General features: G+C 51.9%; 10 protein-coding genes across 10 annotated transcripts; 5 read left to right on the top strand and 5 right to left on the bottom strand.

The window, feature by feature from the left end:
* Positions 1 to 1218: 1218 nt before the first annotated feature.
* On the top strand, positions 1219 to 2540 carry CPAR01_11431 (galactonate dehydratase; the record flags this gene model as incomplete). The annotated part of the gene is made up of 4 exons (XM_060495690.1): positions 1219 to 1394; positions 1445 to 1554; positions 1624 to 1735; positions 1787 to 2540. 4 exons carry the CDS (start codon positions 1219 to 1221, stop codon positions 2538 to 2540), a joined length of 1152 nt encoding a protein of 383 aa, XP_060346038.1.
* Positions 2541 to 3146: 606 nt separating this feature from the next.
* CPAR01_11430 (2-deoxy-D-gluconate 3-dehydrogenase) lies at positions 3147 to 3990 on the bottom strand (the record flags this gene model as incomplete). The annotated part of the gene is made up of 2 exons (XM_060495689.1): positions 3147 to 3806; positions 3859 to 3990. 2 exons carry the CDS (start codon positions 3988 to 3990, stop codon positions 3147 to 3149), a joined length of 792 nt encoding a protein of 263 aa, XP_060346037.1.
* Positions 3991 to 4593: 603 nt separating this feature from the next.
* CPAR01_11429 (uncharacterized protein) lies at positions 4594 to 4974 on the bottom strand (the record flags this gene model as incomplete). The annotated part of the gene is made up of 1 exon (XM_060495688.1): positions 4594 to 4974. The coding sequence occupies one exon, from the start codon at positions 4972 to 4974 to the stop codon at positions 4594 to 4596; it is 381 nt and encodes a 126-aa protein (XP_060346036.1).
* A 444-nt stretch (positions 4975 to 5418) lies between these two features.
* Positions 5419 to 5802, top strand: CPAR01_11428 (acetyltransferase; the record flags this gene model as incomplete). Its single annotated transcript, XM_060495687.1, has 1 exon — positions 5419 to 5802. One exon carries the CDS (start codon positions 5419 to 5421, stop codon positions 5800 to 5802), a length of 384 nt encoding a protein of 127 aa, XP_060346035.1.
* Positions 5803 to 5964: 162 nt separating this feature from the next.
* CPAR01_11427 (uncharacterized protein) lies at positions 5965 to 6363 on the bottom strand (the record flags this gene model as incomplete). Its single annotated transcript, XM_060495686.1, has 2 exons — positions 5965 to 6185; positions 6246 to 6363. 2 exons carry the CDS (start codon positions 6361 to 6363, stop codon positions 5965 to 5967), a joined length of 339 nt encoding a protein of 112 aa, XP_060346034.1.
* Positions 6364 to 6477: 114 nt separating this feature from the next.
* CPAR01_11426 (dihydrodipicolinate synthetase) lies at positions 6478 to 7485 on the bottom strand (the record flags this gene model as incomplete). The annotated part of the gene is made up of 1 exon (XM_060495685.1): positions 6478 to 7485. One exon carries the CDS (start codon positions 7483 to 7485, stop codon positions 6478 to 6480), a length of 1008 nt encoding a protein of 335 aa, XP_060346033.1.
* A 1954-nt stretch (positions 7486 to 9439) lies between these two features.
* Positions 9440 to 10096, top strand: CPAR01_11425 (uncharacterized protein; the record flags this gene model as incomplete). The annotated part of the gene is made up of 1 exon (XM_060495684.1): positions 9440 to 10096. One exon carries the CDS (start codon positions 9440 to 9442, stop codon positions 10094 to 10096), a length of 657 nt encoding a protein of 218 aa, XP_060346032.1.
* An 820-nt stretch (positions 10097 to 10916) lies between these two features.
* On the top strand, positions 10917 to 12098 carry CPAR01_11424 (2-dehydropantoate 2-reductase; the record flags this gene model as incomplete). The annotated part of the gene is made up of 4 exons (XM_060495683.1): positions 10917 to 10966; positions 11023 to 11171; positions 11262 to 11464; positions 11523 to 12098. 4 exons carry the CDS (start codon positions 10917 to 10919, stop codon positions 12096 to 12098), a joined length of 978 nt encoding a protein of 325 aa, XP_060346031.1.
* Positions 12099 to 12867: 769 nt separating this feature from the next.
* Positions 12868 to 14528, top strand: CPAR01_11423 (uncharacterized protein; the record flags this gene model as incomplete). The annotated part of the gene is made up of 2 exons (XM_060495682.1): positions 12868 to 13029; positions 13092 to 14528. 2 exons carry the CDS (start codon positions 12868 to 12870, stop codon positions 14526 to 14528), a joined length of 1599 nt encoding a protein of 532 aa, XP_060346030.1.
* A 165-nt stretch (positions 14529 to 14693) lies between these two features.
* On the bottom strand, positions 14694 to 16088 carry CPAR01_11422 (uncharacterized protein; the record flags this gene model as incomplete). The annotated part of the gene is made up of 3 exons (XM_060495681.1): positions 14694 to 15215; positions 15293 to 15767; positions 15820 to 16088. 3 exons carry the CDS (start codon positions 16086 to 16088, stop codon positions 14694 to 14696), a joined length of 1266 nt encoding a protein of 421 aa, XP_060346029.1.
* Positions 16089 to 18725: the final 2637 nt, after the last annotated feature.

Raw genomic sequence — 18725 nt, 5'->3', positions numbered from 1 at the left:
AAAATGCGAACTAATAGATCACGACTAATGTGAAAATGACAGACTAATAGACGGAGGATTGTAGATGAACGTAAGAATACGCGTCGGCTATCAAAACTCATTGCTGATTGGACACCTATAAATGATCCAAAGTGTGGGCAAATCAGCCGCTTTCACAACGACGCCACTTTTCTGTCTCACGGTGTTAGTCGCCTCTTAAGTGTCGGCGGAAGGCCAACTCCGATCGGGCCTGGCCGGGGAGCGTAAGAAGAGTTGCTCGAACGGCAATGAATCAGTATCCACCCGGATGCGCGGCGACACACACAGCTTCGGTATGAACACCGATGTGGCTCTTCACAAAATCCTCAACATCTTGGCATGAGCTGCCCTTCAGCAGCCCCTTGCTGAGAAACAAGGTACCTCACCCTACTAAGTTAAGTACCTGGGTTACCTGAAGGAATTATGCAGCCACAAATGCCCGTCTATCCGTACTCCTCGCAGTCAGTTGATTGCCTCAGTACGTTGATTGCCTCAGTACCTACCTAGCCAGTCAAATAGCCATATCTCGGCAGCACAGTTGCTTGACGTTGAAGGTGATTAGAGACATGTTTGTGAGCTTTGGGAGCAATACCGCTGCACCCAACACATCAGCGGGCGTCAGCCGTGCCAGCTAGATCCCTTCGAGTCATGACAAACCCACACCACGAAATCGGTTCGTAAAAGAAACTACCATGTTTGGGAACGAGCTAGGGCGCACAATTTCATGTGTGGATAATGAGGTGAGCACGAGGCACGAGAACAAGAAATGCATGACTAGATTGTCCGAGCCGGACAACTTGTGTCTAACGTGGAATGGAACGGGAACAACACCGCGTTAAGCCGCGGCCCGTAAAATGGGTGGAGATCGTGGATTTCCCCATGCATTCTCCACGATTCCTCCACGTATTGAACAATTGTGCCAGCCTCGGTGGGGGTCGTGCCAGACGTGGGGGATGAACCACCAACGCCAGACGTGGAGGGCATACCCGGTGACCCCAATCCTTGAGGCCTGGTGGATCGTATTGTTACACATGTACCGCTGCATGGCAGAGCTTCACGATGCGGGGGCCATTGTTAAGAATGGGATGAATCATGAATGATTGTATGTGCTTCACGACTGCTTGAGCTGTATTGAGTTCTATCACGACCAGCTTCGAATCATCTGAACACTATTGAGCCATTCCCGTCCTCTAGTACATCATGGCTAAGATTGCGTCCGTGCGGTATTACCGCGTAAAGCCTCGTTGGCTCATGGTGAAAATCACCGACGAGAATGGCGAGTATGGTTGGGGCGAGGCAACGCTCGAGGGTCATGATCTGGCTGTTGAGGGCTGTCTTGAGGAGATGATCCCTAGGATAGTCGGTCTTGAAGCAGGGTAAAGTATTGAACTTACTTTTCGTAAGACTTTGTCTGACTTCTGCCCAGCAACATTGAGCACATTTGGCAAACATTCTGGCGCCATGGCTTCTATCGAGGAGGCCCCGTCTTCATGTCAGCAATGTCAGGCATTGACATTGCGTTGTGGGATCTGAAAGGTGTGTGCAATATTCTACACGAAGACTCCACATAGCCGAGAAAAATGTCTAATTAGTCATGATCTATAGGTCGCAACCTGAAAGTTCCCATTTACGAGCTACTGGGCGGCCAGGTCCGCAACAAGGTTCAAGTGTACTGCTGGATTGGGGGCGACAGACCATCAGATGTTGAGGCCGCAGCGTAAGTATCCCGATAATCGGCAGGAAGTTACGATACTAATAATCCGTTCAGGAAAAAGCGCATTGCTCAAGGTCTGACATGCGTCAAGATGAACGCAACAGAGGACATGAACTGGGTTGACTCTCCCAGAGTCCTGAAAGACACAGTGGAGCGTCTCAAACAGGTCAAGGCTCTTGGTCTCGACGCTGGTCTCGATTTCCACGGCCGCCTGCACAAGGCCATGGCAAAGCAGCTGGCCAGAGCTCTAGAACCATATGAGCCCCTGTTCATCGAGGAGCCCCTACTTTGCGAGCACCCGGAAGCCATCAAGCAGCTCTCAAATCAGACGACGATTCCGATTGCTTTTGGTGAGCGTCTTTACACGAGATGGGACATCAAACGCTTCCTAGAGGACGCCAGCGTCGACATCCTTCAACCGGATATTGCTCATGCTGGAGGTATATCCGAAACAAAGCGCATCGCTACAATGGCCGAAGCCTATGATGTGGCAATTGCACCCCACTGCCCCCTTGGTCCCGTCGCCTTTGCGGCAAGCGTACAAGTCGCCTTATCAGCGCCCAACTTTTCTATTCTTGAGATGAGTCTGGGAATGCACTACAATACTGAGGCAGGAGATATCGATCTCTTGACATATCTAAAGAATCCCACGGTGTTCGATATCGAGGGCGGTTATGTAAAAGCGCCGACGGGCTACGGGTTGGGCATTGATATCGACGAGGAGATGGTTATCAAAATTTCCAAGGAGACAGAGCCGTGGCAGTGCAAGGTTTTCCATGGCCCCGACGGCAGCATCAGAGAATGGTAGTTGGACGGCTCAATGGTTGGAGGAGTTATACTATAGTTTTAGCAACAGCATTAGTCCAATTGCTGTCATCAGCATCCCTCGATATATGACATTTATCTGGAAGCGCATTATTTGCCAAATCACTGCCTTGATATCACTTCCAATAGTCCGATCAAGTTGTTTCCAAATCATTTCCGCGAGTTCGGTTGTGCTTTAAGCTATTGTTGAAGGGTTTTGCTTGCGGTCCTCTTGCCACTCGACATTATTTGACTCTAGAGGTCAGAGCATATCCAACCTTGGGATGATGTGCGTAAATGCATGACATTACACCATCAGAGGATCGGAAAATTTCGAACCCCCACGCCACATCACACCATGTTCAGACAGAGGGGTTCTCCCTGGCTCCACGCCCATGTGGAATCGAGCGTCAGTCAGACCTATGGCCAAGCGGGGAAAGCAAGTGCCGTTGTATACAAGACACATCAAGACGTGGGGTTCACTCAGCTCAAGATGCCGTCTCATGAGTAGTGCTTTAGATTTCAGACCACGTCGATACTATTCTGGACCAGATGTTACTTTATGTTGTATTCTCACATCTCTACTTGACTAAGTACACAGCTTCAAGTATCATCGGCCCATCCAGCCCCCATCGACAGTAAGCAGCTCTCCCGAAACGTACAAACTCCCCGCCCCCGCGAGGAACACTGTGGCACCCTTGAAGTCATCCGGGGTACCCCATCTTCCCGCGGGGATCCTGGCCAGAATACTTGCCGCCCTCTCCGGATTATTGATCAGCGCCTCATTCATATCTGTTGCAACATACCCAGGCGCAATGGCATTCACGTTGACACCCTGGCTCGCCCACTCGTTGCTCAGCGCCTTGGTCAGCTGTGCTATGCCGCCCTTGGCCGCTGCGTAGGCCGGCACCGTGATGCCTCCCTGGAAGCTGACGAGCGACGCCACGTTGACGATGCTACCACGGTGGCCGTTTATCGAGTTGGGGCTGCGTGTGAGCATGTAAGCGCCAAAGTCTCGGCAAAGAGTCCAGACTGTCTTGAGGTTGACTTGGAGGACCTCGTCCCAGTCGCCCATGGGAAACTTGTGCGCGGGATGTCTGCGTTGAATGCCGGCACAGGTGACTAGAATGCTGACATCGTGGCCATCGGCTAAGATGCGCTTCGACAAGCTCTCCACTTCCTCTTGATTTGAAAGGTCTGCTGTGTAGATGAAGGTTTTTCTGCCCAGGGTCTCGATTTGTGTTTTCGTTTCAGTGTTGCTTTCGTCTCTCTTTCCTTTTGTTAACGTCAAGCTACATATTTACGTGGTCATGCTTTCTTACTTGGATGAGGATGATATCTGATCCTGCTTCTGCAAGTGATACTGCCATGGCCTGGCCAATTCCCCGTGTACCTCCCGTGACCACGGCTGTGCGGCCCTCCAGAGAGAAGAGCTTTTCCAGAATAGTCGGCATAGTTGTGGTTGTCTGAATAAATGTTGCCAAACAACTTGCAACACTCCTTCCTCCTGGATATTCTTCATATGCTTATTGGAGTTACTACCCTGATGAGCTTCATGGAGATCAAAAGCCCCCCATCTACCTACGACACGCTCATAGACCCCCACGTCGGTGCCCAGTCGTCCCCGCATGATTTGCCGCCAGCTACACTAGATTCGATTGTTGGCTCGAAACGGGTTTCTGCATGGAGCCAAACTCAGGTGATTCGTGCGCCGTCTCGTACGGTAGGATGCGAATTGAGGTACCTGCGGGGAAAGCTGACTTGAGATGTCAAGCCCTGAGAGAAGAGAGGGGAGCAACCATCAGAGACGCATCAGACCATTTCCGTTCAAGTACACACAACCTCTTCGCGGATTCGTGGTCTCGCGTCCGACCCGCTCCCCGCATGAATTATGGGATGGATGGGGGTCAGCCCCGCAGATCCAGACCCGCAGAGCCGCTCGGACGTCGGGCTAGGCCCCGAACAGAAACGCCAGACAAGCCAGAAATACATAGATCCCTCCGTGGGGGTCAGCTCGTTTCCTCTTCCGGGGATAGTCTGGCCTTGTTGGCACGTCGTCAGAGTTTAGTCGCGATTAGGTCGGGGCACGAAGCACGGGGTTTGATGCGGGGTTTGAAGAGGCGGTATTCATTGGGTGATGGATGACAAGAATTGCCATGGTGATCATTTGACGACAAGTGAAAAGAGAAGGAAGGAGGTTTATGCAAGACAACGAGATGAATCATCACGAGTTGAGGGAGAATGACGGTCACGCGACACTGTTCTGAGAGCGTTGGAGACTCGGGTAAGGCGGGGAAAGGCAGACGGACTTCTCCAGCCTGTCGCCGTCTGTGAGTGCTAGAAACCTGCATCATAGCTGTAGAAGGATCGACAGCTTGCATCAAGGTGAAGAGGCAGAGTGTTGAGGCTCTGAAAAACAGCTTTCGGCTTCGACACATGAACGTATTCAACGAAAGTCTCAAATCCCAGATGGTGAGTCATTGTAGCCCTTCGAGATAGAAGGTGTACTAAGCAGGTGTCTTTCGATCCGTAACAGCTTCTTCAATTCTGTTACACGCCCTTTTATTGTTCCAAAGGACTGTATTGTCGTTCGAAAACTTGGCTGAACTCCGAGCTAGATAGCAGTCAGGCTGACATGTTGGTTCATGGCCTGGCATGCAGGGATGGTGCTGTATGCAGTTCCAAAATGCCGATAGCCGGGCCACGGCAGAAAACCCACCAAGTGACCACGTTGTCCGAAAATGTCATGAGCTCCCAAGATATCGCTTTGCTGCGGTCCTTCTGTCCAAAGAACCAGCATGGTCTTGCGCTGTTTTCTCAAGTCGAAGCGATGGAAACTACATCCAAAATCATCATTACGGGCTGCACTGTGGCCGACAGCCATGAGCTGGCTGACCAGAAACAACATCCCCGCCTTCTGGGCAGATCCCCACTGGCAGCTCGCCTGGTGCCATCGGACCCTTGAGTACCATATCATGCAGATAGCCAAGCGAACGCCGCGAAACCTCATCAGTGACCCCGATACGAAGCGACATCAAAAGGCCGTGGATTCCGTCACCGGGCGAATAGTGGGATATGCTCGGTGGATTCTGCCCGCATCCCACGCCAAGAGCATCGGCGGGGCCCCGGCTTGGCCCGATGCCGTGGTTCCGTCTGTCAGCCAAGAGGAAGAAGCGGAGATCCGGCGCGTTGCCGTGACAGCTCATTGGGATCCTAACGAGGAATCGGAAAGATTTGCTTGTCCCTATTCGGGAGGCGGAGGATGAAATTCTAAGCACAAGAGCTTACATGCGTGTGTTTTTCCTCTGACTTGCGGCTTCCATCTCCCAAGTGCTTATTATGCTTGTCACGTAGGACCGGACTACCTGGCAGTTCATCCGGACAACCAAGGCAAAGGCATAGACACTGCTTTGGTCAAAAGTGGCATATCAAAAGACGAAGAATTGGGCCTTGCCATCTTCATACATGCTATGAAGGACGGGGTGGACCTCTACAAGCGCCTTGGCTTCGTGATCGGAACGGAGTTTCTCCAAGATGATACCAAATACGGCGGAAACGGGCGTGTTTACAGGGCTCTTATGATCTTGAAGCAAGAATAACCGCAATGAGTGTTTTGTCGAAGCTGTATCAGAGGATCGAACGACATCATCTATGCAGAGGCATTAAGACGGAAAGATTGAAAGGGCGCCCCGTATCGTCGGATTAGTACAGCACCCATTTCTAGATTGGGAGATTCCCCAACCAATCCACTGAATATCAGCCAAAGTGCATGCAGTAGGCGACAAAGTGACGCTCAATTTGTCGACGGGGAATTGGGACGCGACCATTGTCATTCATTCCAACACTTGTCTTGCCAGTATGTTCAGGTGAAAGCTCATTCAATGATCAATACGCTATGATTCTCTTGAAACCTAAGCCAAAATCCACCTTGTTACAAGCATCTATTTTTGCAATGCCTTCTCAGCCTGAATCAACTCTAAAAATCCGTCAACCTGTTTTGTCAGGCTTTCTCCCTCGAGCAATGTACAAGGCTTCCTCGGAAGCCCCCCATAGCCGTAGTACTCCTGCAATGCTGCCTTGACTGAGACAAATCCTCCTTGGATAGCAGTCCAGTCACCGCGGGCCACAACTGCCTGCAGCTCTCTCGCTTCGGCCAACTTGCCCTCATCCCAAAGCTGCATCAGCCTCACACAAGCAAGAGGTGCAATATTTCCGGTTCCACCGATGATGCCATGGCCACCGACGACGAGTGTTTGCAGAGTGAAATCGACGCTACCGCCAAATGTCCGGAATGGTGTCGTGTTGTTGTCGCCCTTCTTGGGGGCTGTAGCAGCAGCTATCCGAGCCAGCTTGCCAGTGTTACCGCAGGTCAGCTTTACGCCGACAATGTTGGGGTGACTCGAGAGGTTGATGATGGTATCTGAGTTGAGATCGAGGCCGCTGCAGGCGCCAGGGTAGTTGTAAATGAGGAGAGGAATCGGGCTTGCGTCTGCGACTTCGCGAAAGTGTTGTAGGATGAGGTCGGTGGTGAGGAGGCCACCGTAGTAAGCTGGTGGGAGGACGAGCGCATAGTCGCCTCCTGATGCACCAGCCTCTTTGCAGAGTTGAATAGTTTCCCTTGTCGACTGCGCGCCGCAACCGACAATCAGAGGTAGTTCTGTCTTTCCTGCTGAATCGAGCGCGGCTCGTGTGGTGCGGTTGATGAGTTGTCTCTCATCGTGGTCGAGGTGCACTGCTTCACCGTTGGAGCCGTGGGTCACAAGGCCCGCGACGCCAGCTTTGGCGAGACGGACGGCGTGGGAGCGTGTGGTTTCGACGTCTACTGAGTCGTCGGAGCGGAAGAATGCCACGGTCGGGACGTAGAGGCCGGGAGTCAGAGCCGGCCGTCCTCCGTGCTGTGTGCCGTTGCCATTGTGACTGGCGGGACCGCCGTTTGCTGAGGGAGACATTGTGGACTGATTCTGCGGGTTTGTGGCACGAGGGAGCAAGTAGTTTGCGGGAGCAGATTCAGGAGCAGCGGTGGGATGTGAGGAGAGTTTTGGTAGATTAGCTTACTCGCGAACAAAGCTTTTGTAACAAAGAACCCATCCAAACTCAGAATGCAAGGAAGTCAGACAGGCCAGCGCAACATGGATGATCATGGGATCGACTTTCGCCCCCTTCCCTTGTGTCGGTGTAAGTCAGGCACGAAAATAGGTAACATAAGCCGTAGGAACGACCCATGTAACCACGTAGTCCGAACCCCCACGCCGGCACCTCTTCCAAGACGAGTCTAATGGTAGACTATTTCGTCGTCCGAAGCCATCGAAAAGCCTCCTCCCTACCCCCCACAGAACGGAGGAAACGAAAGTATCGGAGACTAAACCCGCGGGGGGCGGTTTCTGGTACCAAATAATTCTGGTTTTCCCACCTACCAACCCCATCAGACTCCACTGTTTCTTCTCCACAATGGTTTGCCCAAGCAGATCATGTATCTGGACTGTTCCGGGCCGGAATCAGCGTGTTGATCAGTCGAGATGGTGACATCCGCGGTGGAAACCGGCGTGGTTTTATTTTCCTTACACACGCGACTTCGCTGAATTTGTCGCTGGTTGGAGACCATTGTTTTGTGTGACGCAGAAAAACCAGCATATGCCAAAGACTTTGCTCTTCCCCGTGGGGGTGTTGTTGTTTCTTGTTTGCACGCGACCATGCGAGGTACGAAGCCAAAAGTAGAACAAACCCATCTCGCTTCTCTTGCGCTTCCGCTAACCCTTACCCGGCCTGGCGTATGTCCGGTCAGATTTCATCTCACACTCTGCAAATGGATCGACGCTGGCCCGGCTATGTTCGGTAACCCAACCCACGTTGGCCCTCTCAACCTTTTCTTGGTGACCGCTTGTGCTCCCGACCAACCCCCAGGCGCCTCGGCGGCCCAGGGCCGCTCTCTCAGCTTTGCATGCGCGACCAGTTGAGACACTCGAGGCATCTTTCCGCGGGGATGGGTTGTCATTCCCGACTTCTCGGGCGAGCCTCCCACACTGGCAACGGAAAAACGAGCCCGATATTGCCACTTGGTCCAATCGGGGAATAGCACATGATGACTAGTGGGATAGTTGCTGAATTGGACGAACACCCTTCTCTCCCGGGCTCATTTGGGAGCCATGCTGGGCTTTTGTATCCCGCTGTATACCCTCCATGGGGACCCCGAACATACAAGGCGTGGACGAAGGGCTCGCTTGGAGCCAGACCCAGAACCAAAAGTGCCTGACTCCCCCAGTGCAGAGACAGCAGATCTTCAAGAGTCCAGAACGTCTCATGAATCTGACAGTCACGGCAATTCCTGACGGCCAATCACCCACCACCTCCGAGCTCGCCCGCGGTAGAACAGATGACCAATTGAATTACGTAACTGGGGGCAAGACTTCGGGCTTCTTCACCGGAACTTATAAGTGGCTTTTTCGTACGTTGGAGTATGTGGACCACCTGGTCCGCATCACGAGGTTGAATTCTTTTTTTTTTCCCTGGTGGGTTGTTTATTTTTCCTTTCATGTTCGGTGGTTCGGTCGGTTGGTCAAACAGCATCACTCTTCTTGATATGCCCTCATTTGCCTGAGCGTGATGGGCGATGAACGGGAAATCGCAGATATTACGCTTCAACTTTTGGCCAGAGCGGGAGAAATTACACAAAAAGAACAGGGTACGATGCCTTCTACCACACTGGCATCGAGAGTCCGGACGGGAGCAGGAGCAAGCGTTGGTCAGATCAGCTCGAAGACCGCACCAGCACATAGCGGGGTAGGGAATCGCCAAGGATCATACGAGCACAGAGGACGACACAAAAACATCAAAGACGCAGCTCCAGAAACTGCCCAAGATGCTGGAGATCAAGGCCTACAACCATCAATCACGCCTACAGAGACCATGAAGATTCTGGGTCCTCTCCCAGTGCGGAGGGCCTGGAGGGTCAGGCACGGTCGGGCATCACCGGATATCTCACAGACGCCTGTGTTGGAAGCCATTATGCTTCATGAGCGAGGAGACCTGCAAGGCTCTGCGGATCAATGCTCCAAATGCCGAAGGGGAGACGGGATCTCACCAGAGTGCGTCAAAATGCCGGGCATCTACAACGGTGCGTGCAGCAATTGTCTGCTGGCACGCACATCAGATCGGCCAGGATCATCGTCGAGGCCGGTACGGAGCTATTCCGCCGAACGACGGTCCATCTCTGCGACGATATCACCATCCATACCAAAGGAGGATCTGATTGCTGTGTGGAACCTCATTGCGGGCGTAATCGCAACGCAACCCCAAGAATGTTTCACTGAGGACGGATCAGAGCCACCGGGGAAGAAAATCGAAGACGCCGCTCGATTAGTGGCGAGGTCGGCAGACGAATGGGGTCATACGATTAAGGAGGAAGAATCAGACCCTGGGAAGACACCCAAAACGCCTTCGGAGAGAAGCAGGCTTGTCAGGCAAGCTACCAGAATCCGAGAGACAGCGTTGCAGATTGCGAATTGTGCGAGAATCTGGGGCGAAAAGTTGGAGAGGAAGAAGTCTTCTTCACAACTACGGTGAAGGAGAGAGTTGCGGTTAGACAGTACGCAACCACAAAATCACAAGTCAAGCACCTAGGTAATTGAAAGCGACATGTCCATGCTTACTAGGACTATGGTCAAATTTAACATGATTCAAAGTCACATATGCCGAGTGAAAACTCTTCTCTGCGTGCAACTACCTGGCCCGTTTTCCTCGCCGTCTTGCAGCGCAAATCCACCCAGGGCAGAGTAGACACGATGCTACGAGCTTTGAACCCATCAGTCGCACCGATGATATCATACTCCAATGGACAAACAAATGGCTGAAGCCCCCCTGAATACCCCACGGACCCGAGACGAAGGTCGACCGAGATTCACCACACTGAGGCCTCCAATCACGAAAAGAAGGTTCAGTACCGGCTTCCCCGCGTCGGACCAGGACGATGGCCGAGAAATGAGGGGGAAAGATGGGGTGATGGCGCAACGTCGGACACCTCTCCGAACCCCTGGTCACAGGCCCCGGATGCAACGCCCGGCGACCCCCATCTAACCCCCAAGGAGTCTTCCTCGCCCGTTCCCCCACGATACACGGGCACACAACACAAGGTTCGCCGATCTGAAGGTCATAGCGAAGGAATCTCTGGGGTAGGTGCCCTGGTGGCTTCTCCGCCTCCGCACCGAGCATCGGGGGCTGAAGTCAGTTGCCGGCCGGTATTCGCAACAGGAATCTGACGGATTAGTGTACAAATACTAGGTCGAGTGAGGGGACCATACCAGAAGTGCATGCTACAGAGCACAGCTGAACGCCAACCGAAGTCTTTGCGCCGAAACAAGGCCCAACGAGCACCAAGACTTCGATAATGACTGCACAAGGCCAGCAGATCGAGGTCCTCCTCTACGGGTTGGGGGCGTGGGTCACTCACCCTGAATTCCTATTCGGATGAGAAGCTGACACCATCTGTTCAGCATTGGATCATTCTACGCCTTTATTCTAAGCAGAGTACCGCGTGTTAGATCAACGGTTGTTGCGAGGTCAAATTATAACGCAGTGAAGGAAAATGGAATCGTTATTGCGAGCGAAAACCATGGAGAGCATAACGTTCGCCCTTACAGAGGTATGCACATGGAATCCGGGGTAGCCGCTGGGGAGCGAAATCATGGCCTTAACCCTGTTCATCCAGCTGTTCAAAGCTAATACCCCCAAGTTGTAAGGAATGCCGCAGAGGCGGAAGCGAAGTTTGACTACATTGTCTGCGCTCACAAAGCCATCACCCAGGATGCAGTCCCCGCGGAAATTGCCCCGGCAGTTGATGCGGAGAAATCCACGATCGTCATTATTCAGAATGGTGTCGGTAACGAAGTGCCATTCCGCAAAGCGTTCCCCCACACAACAATTATCTCATGCGTGGTGAGTCGCGGGGGGAGAGTCTCCAAGAACCTGGGATGAGCTTATACTAATGAGACAGACCTGGACCGGAGCCGCTCAGCCTCAGCCTGGGCACATCAAACACACAAAGTCCGAGGACATGCAAATAGGATTGTACCCGAATGATACCGACCAGGCAGTGGAGAAGCAGCGACTGGACGAATTTGCATCTCTATTGACAGAGGGCAGGACAGTATTCCAGGTGGTGCCCAATATCCAAGTACAGCGCTGGGAAAAGGTTGTTTGGAATGCAGCGTGGAACTCGCTCACGACATTAACACTACTCGACACGCATTCATGGCTTAGCTCCTCGCCAGACGCTACCCCAATGACCCAACGATTGATGAGAGAAGTTATCGATGTTGCTAAGGCATGCGAGGTGCCTATCGATTACGACCTGGTCGACAAGCTGATCAACAAGATCCTGGCTATGCACCCCATCGGCAGCAGCATGCAAAACGACTTCAAAGCCGGTCGGCCGATGGAAGTGGACATTATCCTCGGTTACCCCTACCGAAAGGGCAAGGAACTAGGGATAGCTACCCCAACGCTAGACACCATCTATGTGATTTTGACGGGTACAAACCTTCGTCTTCTCAGGGAGTCCGGGCACTAGATAGTCTCCCATCTGAAAAGAGTATAGCAAAGCTGAACACGTCCACAGTCTCGGGTCAGTTGACAGACACCATGTCATCCTTATTTGGTGCCAAAGTTAATCCTCAGCCTCTGCGTGGGGGCATCAAGCTGTCAGTCCTCTCTCGCACCTCCAACTTGCCAGACACCGCCGAGGTCTGTCCAGGCGAGGCCGCACTAGGTCATAATTATCCCATTTGTGTAGGGTTTTATGCACGGCTAGTCAGGTAGCCTGCCCTCCACCGCACGCGGACTTCTCTCCATCCCCAACATTCCGTCCCCACCTCCCGAAGGTGGGCAACGTGTGGTTCGTGAGGGGAATTAGTGCCATTTTCGTCTGGTCTCTCCACGCGGTGCCAGCCATGCGTGCCATGCCAACCTACAAACTTGCTTAGCGCGCGGTGCTGGACTGAGGGGAACGGGTAGGTCCCCATGGGGGGATCCTCTCACATCCGCCTATCTAAAGCAATTATTGGATGAGATGGTATGGGTTAGATGCACCTCGTACGGTCAAATGTTGCTCATGACGAACTTGGCTCGAGCTTTTCGCCGAACATCTGAGCGGCCTACGACGCGGCCGGCGATACGACGATAAACAGGGTCTAGGTATAAGATGGTAGGAGATCGCCGCCCATCTTGGCTGCCTGGATGTTTGGACCATCAAGGGAGAAGCCGGTTCTCTCTTCTTGAATTCCTGCCTTCTTTCTTAGTCAGCCTTTCACCAAGAGAGCAGCTTACCGCCAATAAACAACATGGACACCGCATCAAAGACTGGAGACGGTGTGTCTCAGCTTGAGCATCGCAACACCGAGGACGTTGAACAGCTCAAGCATCAGGGCCAAAACATTGCCAAGGGTGCCGACCGCGCGGCGAACCTTATTGGTGATCAACAAATCGAGGTCACAGAGGAAGATGTAAGTCGACCTAATTATCAGGGTCTTATCAAATTGAAGAGGAGCTGACTCAACTACTATAGAACAAACGCATCCGCCGAAAGACCGATAAGCGAATCCTCTCGATCCTCATCTGGGTCTACTTCCTCCAGATCCTCGACAAGTCCGTCCTCGGATACGGCGCCATCCATGGCCTCAGAACCGACTGCAACTTGACCGGAAATGAATACTCCATGGTCAGCTCCATCGCTGCCATCGCTCAGCTCGCATGGCAGCCTTTCTCCTCTTGGCTTATTGTCAAGGTGCCACACCGCATCCTGATGCCCTCCTTGGTCTTGGGTTGGGGTATCGCGCAGGTGTGCATGGCTGCATGCCACAACTACGCAGGTCTCTTGGCGACCCGCTTCCTGCTGGGCTTGTTCGAGGCCGGCTGCCTTCCTCTTTTCTCTGTCATCACTTCGCAGTGGTACCGTCGCGCTGAGCAGCCCATGCGTGTGGCATGCTGGTACGGCACCAACGGTCTTGCAACCATGTTTGCCGCCTCTGTCTCGTACGGCTTGGGTCAAATCAACGGGTCCATCCACTCGTGGCAGATTCTCTTCATCTTTGTCGGTCTCATCACCGTCCTCACCGCCCCCGTCGTCTGGTACTTCCTCGATAGCGATATTCCCTCTGCCCGATTCCTTACCGAGCACGAGAAGCTGCAGGCCATCGAGCGTCTTCGCGCCAATCAGACCGGCACGGGAGGGAACGAGTTCAAGTGGAGCCAAGTCTGGGAGGCCCTCTACGAGCCCAAGAGCTGGCTGTTCGTTGGTATGGCCGTGTGCCTCAATGTCACCGCAGCTGTGACAAACACTTTCGGCCCCATTGTCATTTCTGGCTTCGGCTTCGACAGCATGAAGAGCTCCCTGCTCAACATCCCCTTTGGTTTCGTGCAGCTTATTGTCATCTTCCCGGCTTCCTACCTCGCCCACCGATTCCGCATTAAGTCAGCCTTCCTCGCGGCCGTCCTCGCCCCTGTCCTTACTGGCGCGGTCATGCTCTATGTTCTTCCTAGGAACAGCATTCCCCCTCTCCTCGCCGCGTACTACATGCTTGCCTTCCTCTTCGGCGGCAACCCCCTCATCGTCTCTTGGATGATCTCCAACATTGCGGGTACCACCAAGAAGTCCGTCATCATGTCCCTGTACAATGCTGGATCTTCCGCCGGCAACATCATCGGCCCCCTTCTCTTCAACTCCAAGGATGCGCCCGAGTACAAGCCTGGTCTCACCAAAGTCATGGGTATCACCTGTGCCTTGCTCGCCGTCATCGGACTGCAGGTCATCAACCTCTTCGTCTCCAACAAGATGCAGGAGCGCAAGAGAGTGGCGAACGGCAAGCCGAGAAAGATCAAGGATCTTAGCATGGAGCACCACTACGTTAGCGCACAGAATGATGAGGCTGGTGCTCAGTTGGGAGATAACGCATTCATGGATCTAACTGATCGCCAGAATGATGAATTTGTGTACGTCTATTAAGACAAAAAGCTATAGGGATAGTGTTTAGAGCGTATCAAAATACCTAGTAGTTGATGATTAACAAAGCGTTTAAGCATCCTGCTTAGAATGTCTCCATCTTCAAGTCTTCGGCCACCAAGTTTCAAGTGATCCATACATCCCGATACACCAAAGCTTCGCATGTAGCTACCAGTCCCGATCCAATTTCTCTGCAATATCGCTCACATGCCAAACCCCGCCTCTACCTACGATCCATAGCTCATGCACGCCAAATGCCATGTTCACAGCCAGATTGCTTCCTCCACCCACACGTATAGTGCCAAGTGCGAGTCCAGACACGGGATCAATGACATCCACCCCGTCGCCAGCCCCGACAAAGATCCAACCATTTCTCGAAACCCGAATACCGTCATAGAAATACGAAATCGGGTTGTTCAAGAAGCGTGCATTCGTGAGAACGCCCCCGGCTGCGACATCGTATGCAAAGAGGGCACGGTTGCCGTACGGATTCTTCCTATCCACCGGCTTGGCTTCGGAGACACCGGTGTCGGGAAGATACAACACATGACGGCCGTCGTGGCGCGGCGAGACAGCAATTCCGTTGGCGTTTCCTGTTGTAATGTGCACAACTCTCGGTCGCATGGTTGTACTGTTCACCATGTAGACGGTTGGGTTTGTTGGGGGAGTGAAGTCCGTCAAGTCCCGGCCCTGAGAGAGGTATTGTTAGTCATACATGCGGGATTAAATATTGAACCATATGCCCTTCACGTTAAGTGACGGCTTACCCAGCCAGATTTTGAATCTGTGAACCAAAAGTTTCCATCAGAGTCAATCTCAAGATCATTGAGACCTGCGAAAGGCTGCTCGTAGTAGTTGTTCAACAACACAGTTGTCTCTAGGGTTATTGGTTCAATACGAATGAGTGCCCCGGTCTCGTTATGGCTACCGTCCGTTACGACGTGATACGCTCCATTGTAGTAAACGCAGCCGTGGGCGTTGAGGGTTGGCGGGTTTGTTGTGATCTTTCTGAGGGTATTGTTCTTGGTATCCAGTAGATACTGCCAGCTGTGGGTACCGTTGTCACCTCCAGGGGGTCCCCACTCTACGAAGAAGAGCTCCTTGGTTTCCTTGTTGAAGCATGGTGCCTCGTGACTTTGGGATGCTAACTTTTGAATTCGCTTAACTGTAGCCTTTGGCCCAAGTAGATCCATGAACCTTTCATCATAGGCTATGAAATTCGTGGTATTGAGGAAGGCATTCCTGTTTCTTAGCTGAGGCTCGTCATGGAAGATACAAGTCTGCGGAGGTATACCTCTTCTGTAATTCTGAATCGGTGGCGCGTCCCTTGTAGACAGCATCCATGGCGGAACGATTGAACGACCCAGATAGAACAGCCACAGACGAGTCGCCATATGACATGTACGCCCATGTTGCGATTGTATCATTGAAAGCGTCCGGGAGATCAGTAAAATACGCAACGATGGCGAACGGCAAAGCTGCCAGACTCCATAAAACCAAAGCTCTCATCTTGAAAGCTCTTGGCCTCTCTGACTCGCCTGAGTAAAGTTTAGGGGCAGCCATTACTGAAGTTATATTGTTTACATCCGTTTCATAATTGTTCTTTACCAAAGTGACAACGGGTGCTGTCCTCGTGAAGTCGGGCTAGTACCGAGACCGGACTACTCCGCGTTCTTTGATGACACCAACAAAATCTTCACACTTAGAGCGTTCTACTAGTGGACTACTCCGCACTCGCACTTACACAGCAGATTTGCGGATGGACTACTCCGCGTTCTTGTCAGTAGCGAGGTCAAATGGCAACACGTTAATGGCAACCGCGGTGCTGATTACGTCTTCGGGAACTACTTTTCCAGATCGTCAAAGCGGGGTAGTCATACCTGAAAGACTTCATATATTCACAGCTAAATAGTAAGAGAAGCTACGATGAAGTCATTTGCCGGCATGGTCGGGGGATTATTCGGGATATAGGTGGATACGCGGAGAAGCTCCGCCCAAAACACCCGGGGGGGGGGAAATGCGGGGGGTCGAGTTCCTACCCTTCCAGACGGAGTATCTCCGATTACCATGTGGCGGGCAGGCGGTAAAATGTAGAATATAACACTGCCGGTGAATTGATTTGTGGTCTCTGGGGCAAAATGATTTAATGAAGGATGTTAGAGCCTACTGCTCTGTCTAGACAGTGAAATGGCATTTGATTCTAGAACCATACCTCCATCAATCAAGTTGCCGAAGCGCTTTCAGACCGAGGAGTTAAGAAGGATTGGAATACACTGAAGCCTTGCTGATATCTTCAGACCGATATTCACTGGCCCCAATGTCAAAAGATCATTATCTGCACTGAAATCTGATCGAACTTATGCAACTCAGTCCGAGCCAAGTTGAGTTAAGCCCTGCACAAAGCTTGAAGATAAATGAAGCTTGATAAGTAAACTGTGCAAAGGACTTTCGGATAGAATGTAATCAAACCTTTGGATTTTGTGGCTACTATACTGACACCAAAGGGATGTTTTCTGATCTTCTATCTGAGTTTGTGAGTTCGCGCCATGAGAATTTCCGTGATAAGTGAGTGGAAAGCAAGGATAAACGATGCACATTAGATTGCTGACGTAGATCGCGCAAACGCAACTCAGACAAGGCGAGCGCCAAGTTTTCAATGACAGAAGTGCGAGCGAGCTCGCTTTCATTGAGTATCAGACCAATCCTAATGGAATTTTGGGTCTCAATCAGCGACCTAGGGTCATCTGAGCAAGGCCACTGTTTCACTCTCGAACAGCCAAGCTGCATTATTCACAAGAGTACCAAAAGTCTTACTAATGATCAAATGTTGACTGGGCATGGCAGATTTTCCGAATACTCGGAAGCGAACTATTAGATCTTCGTTGCTAATGAGTTTGCGTTTTGACACGATATCCTAAGACTCTGCGTGCTCGCCGTCCCGTTCAACACTCTGACGTCAAGTGGGGGAAATGAGAAGCTCGTCTTCGCTTTTTTGTGTTTGGAAGTATATTTCACGCTTCCAGATTCGGGGTTTCGGACTGGTTGTTTGAGCTTAAGACCGGCTGCTGAAATGGACCTGTCACTGAACTCCAGATCTCCTTACTGATGCAGACTGGAGAGCTCTGGGTGTTGTACGAGGATACCTCTCTTCTAGCGGCTGTATCATACAAAGGCCCGGATTGGAGTAATTTTGGTGGAGCCGGTCTGCGTTGCTCTCCTCAGGGCTAGAATTACCATCGAATGGTGCAACACGTTCCCACCTCGATATGAAGTCAAATGATGGCGATAAACAGTAGGAAGTGTTGGTCAATAGGCAGGTTTCTCACTACAGAGCTTATTGTAGAGGACATGTTCCTAAACTTCCTACCTGTAGGCAAGATCGGCTGCGGAATCGAGTTGGAAATATCCTGCGAGCCTGCTGGTTCAATGTGAAGACTCTGAAGAGCATCCGATGGTCAGCGAGTTTGCAACAACGAGAGTAGAATACTAACAGATTAGAAATGGACTCAAAGACCAGTTCACTTTCTCTCAGATCCTAGTCTGTCAGCCCTTGGCACCTGAATGGTTGCGTGGTGTAAAATCGACTCTTAGCGCGGAATGTCACGTACTAAGTCCGAAATACGATTAAGGAGAATGCGGAAAATACGGCAATGTCAAGGATCTCCCGTACCGCTCGGTATGGGGTTCTAGACGACCTTTAAGCTTTTTCTAAGCTCGAACAACGAGATGTGGTCCAGCTAGGCGCCCTCGGAGAATTGGTGTGGGTGCACAGCCTAGCTAGCCCCTATCACATTTCACGCTTTTCTTTTCCTATTTCCCCCCTCCATGCCCGTTACCGAAACCGAGCACAGAGACACGACAGCTCCAAGGATCTCCCCCAATCATCGGTCTCAACTTGCCGAAAAGGACTATGCTCACTTTCATCCCCTCATTCGCCATCGTAACTTCGTAAGGATGGCAGAGGTCAGTGAGAAGAACTGACGGCCGATTGACAGGGCTTCTTTGAGACGAACTTGGCTCTTACTCATCCACGCGGCTGGGAATTCTGCTCTGCGCTGAGTTTCAGCTTCTGAATTTCTCCATATGTATCACTTTGCGAATGTTCAAGATCATCGATGATGCAAAGCACAACCTTCACCTCTAGTGTGTTAGTTCTCACTCTTGACTAACAACCCTCCATAGCCATTGTTGTCGAGTACC

This window comes from Colletotrichum paranaense (assembly GCF_030867605.1).
Source record: "Colletotrichum paranaense strain IMI 384185 chromosome Unknown Scaffold_9.1, whole genome shotgun sequence".
NCBI classification, from domain to species: Eukaryota; Fungi; Ascomycota; class Sordariomycetes; order Glomerellales; family Glomerellaceae; genus Colletotrichum; species Colletotrichum paranaense.
This window is presented reverse-complemented; position numbering and strand designations above follow the sequence as displayed.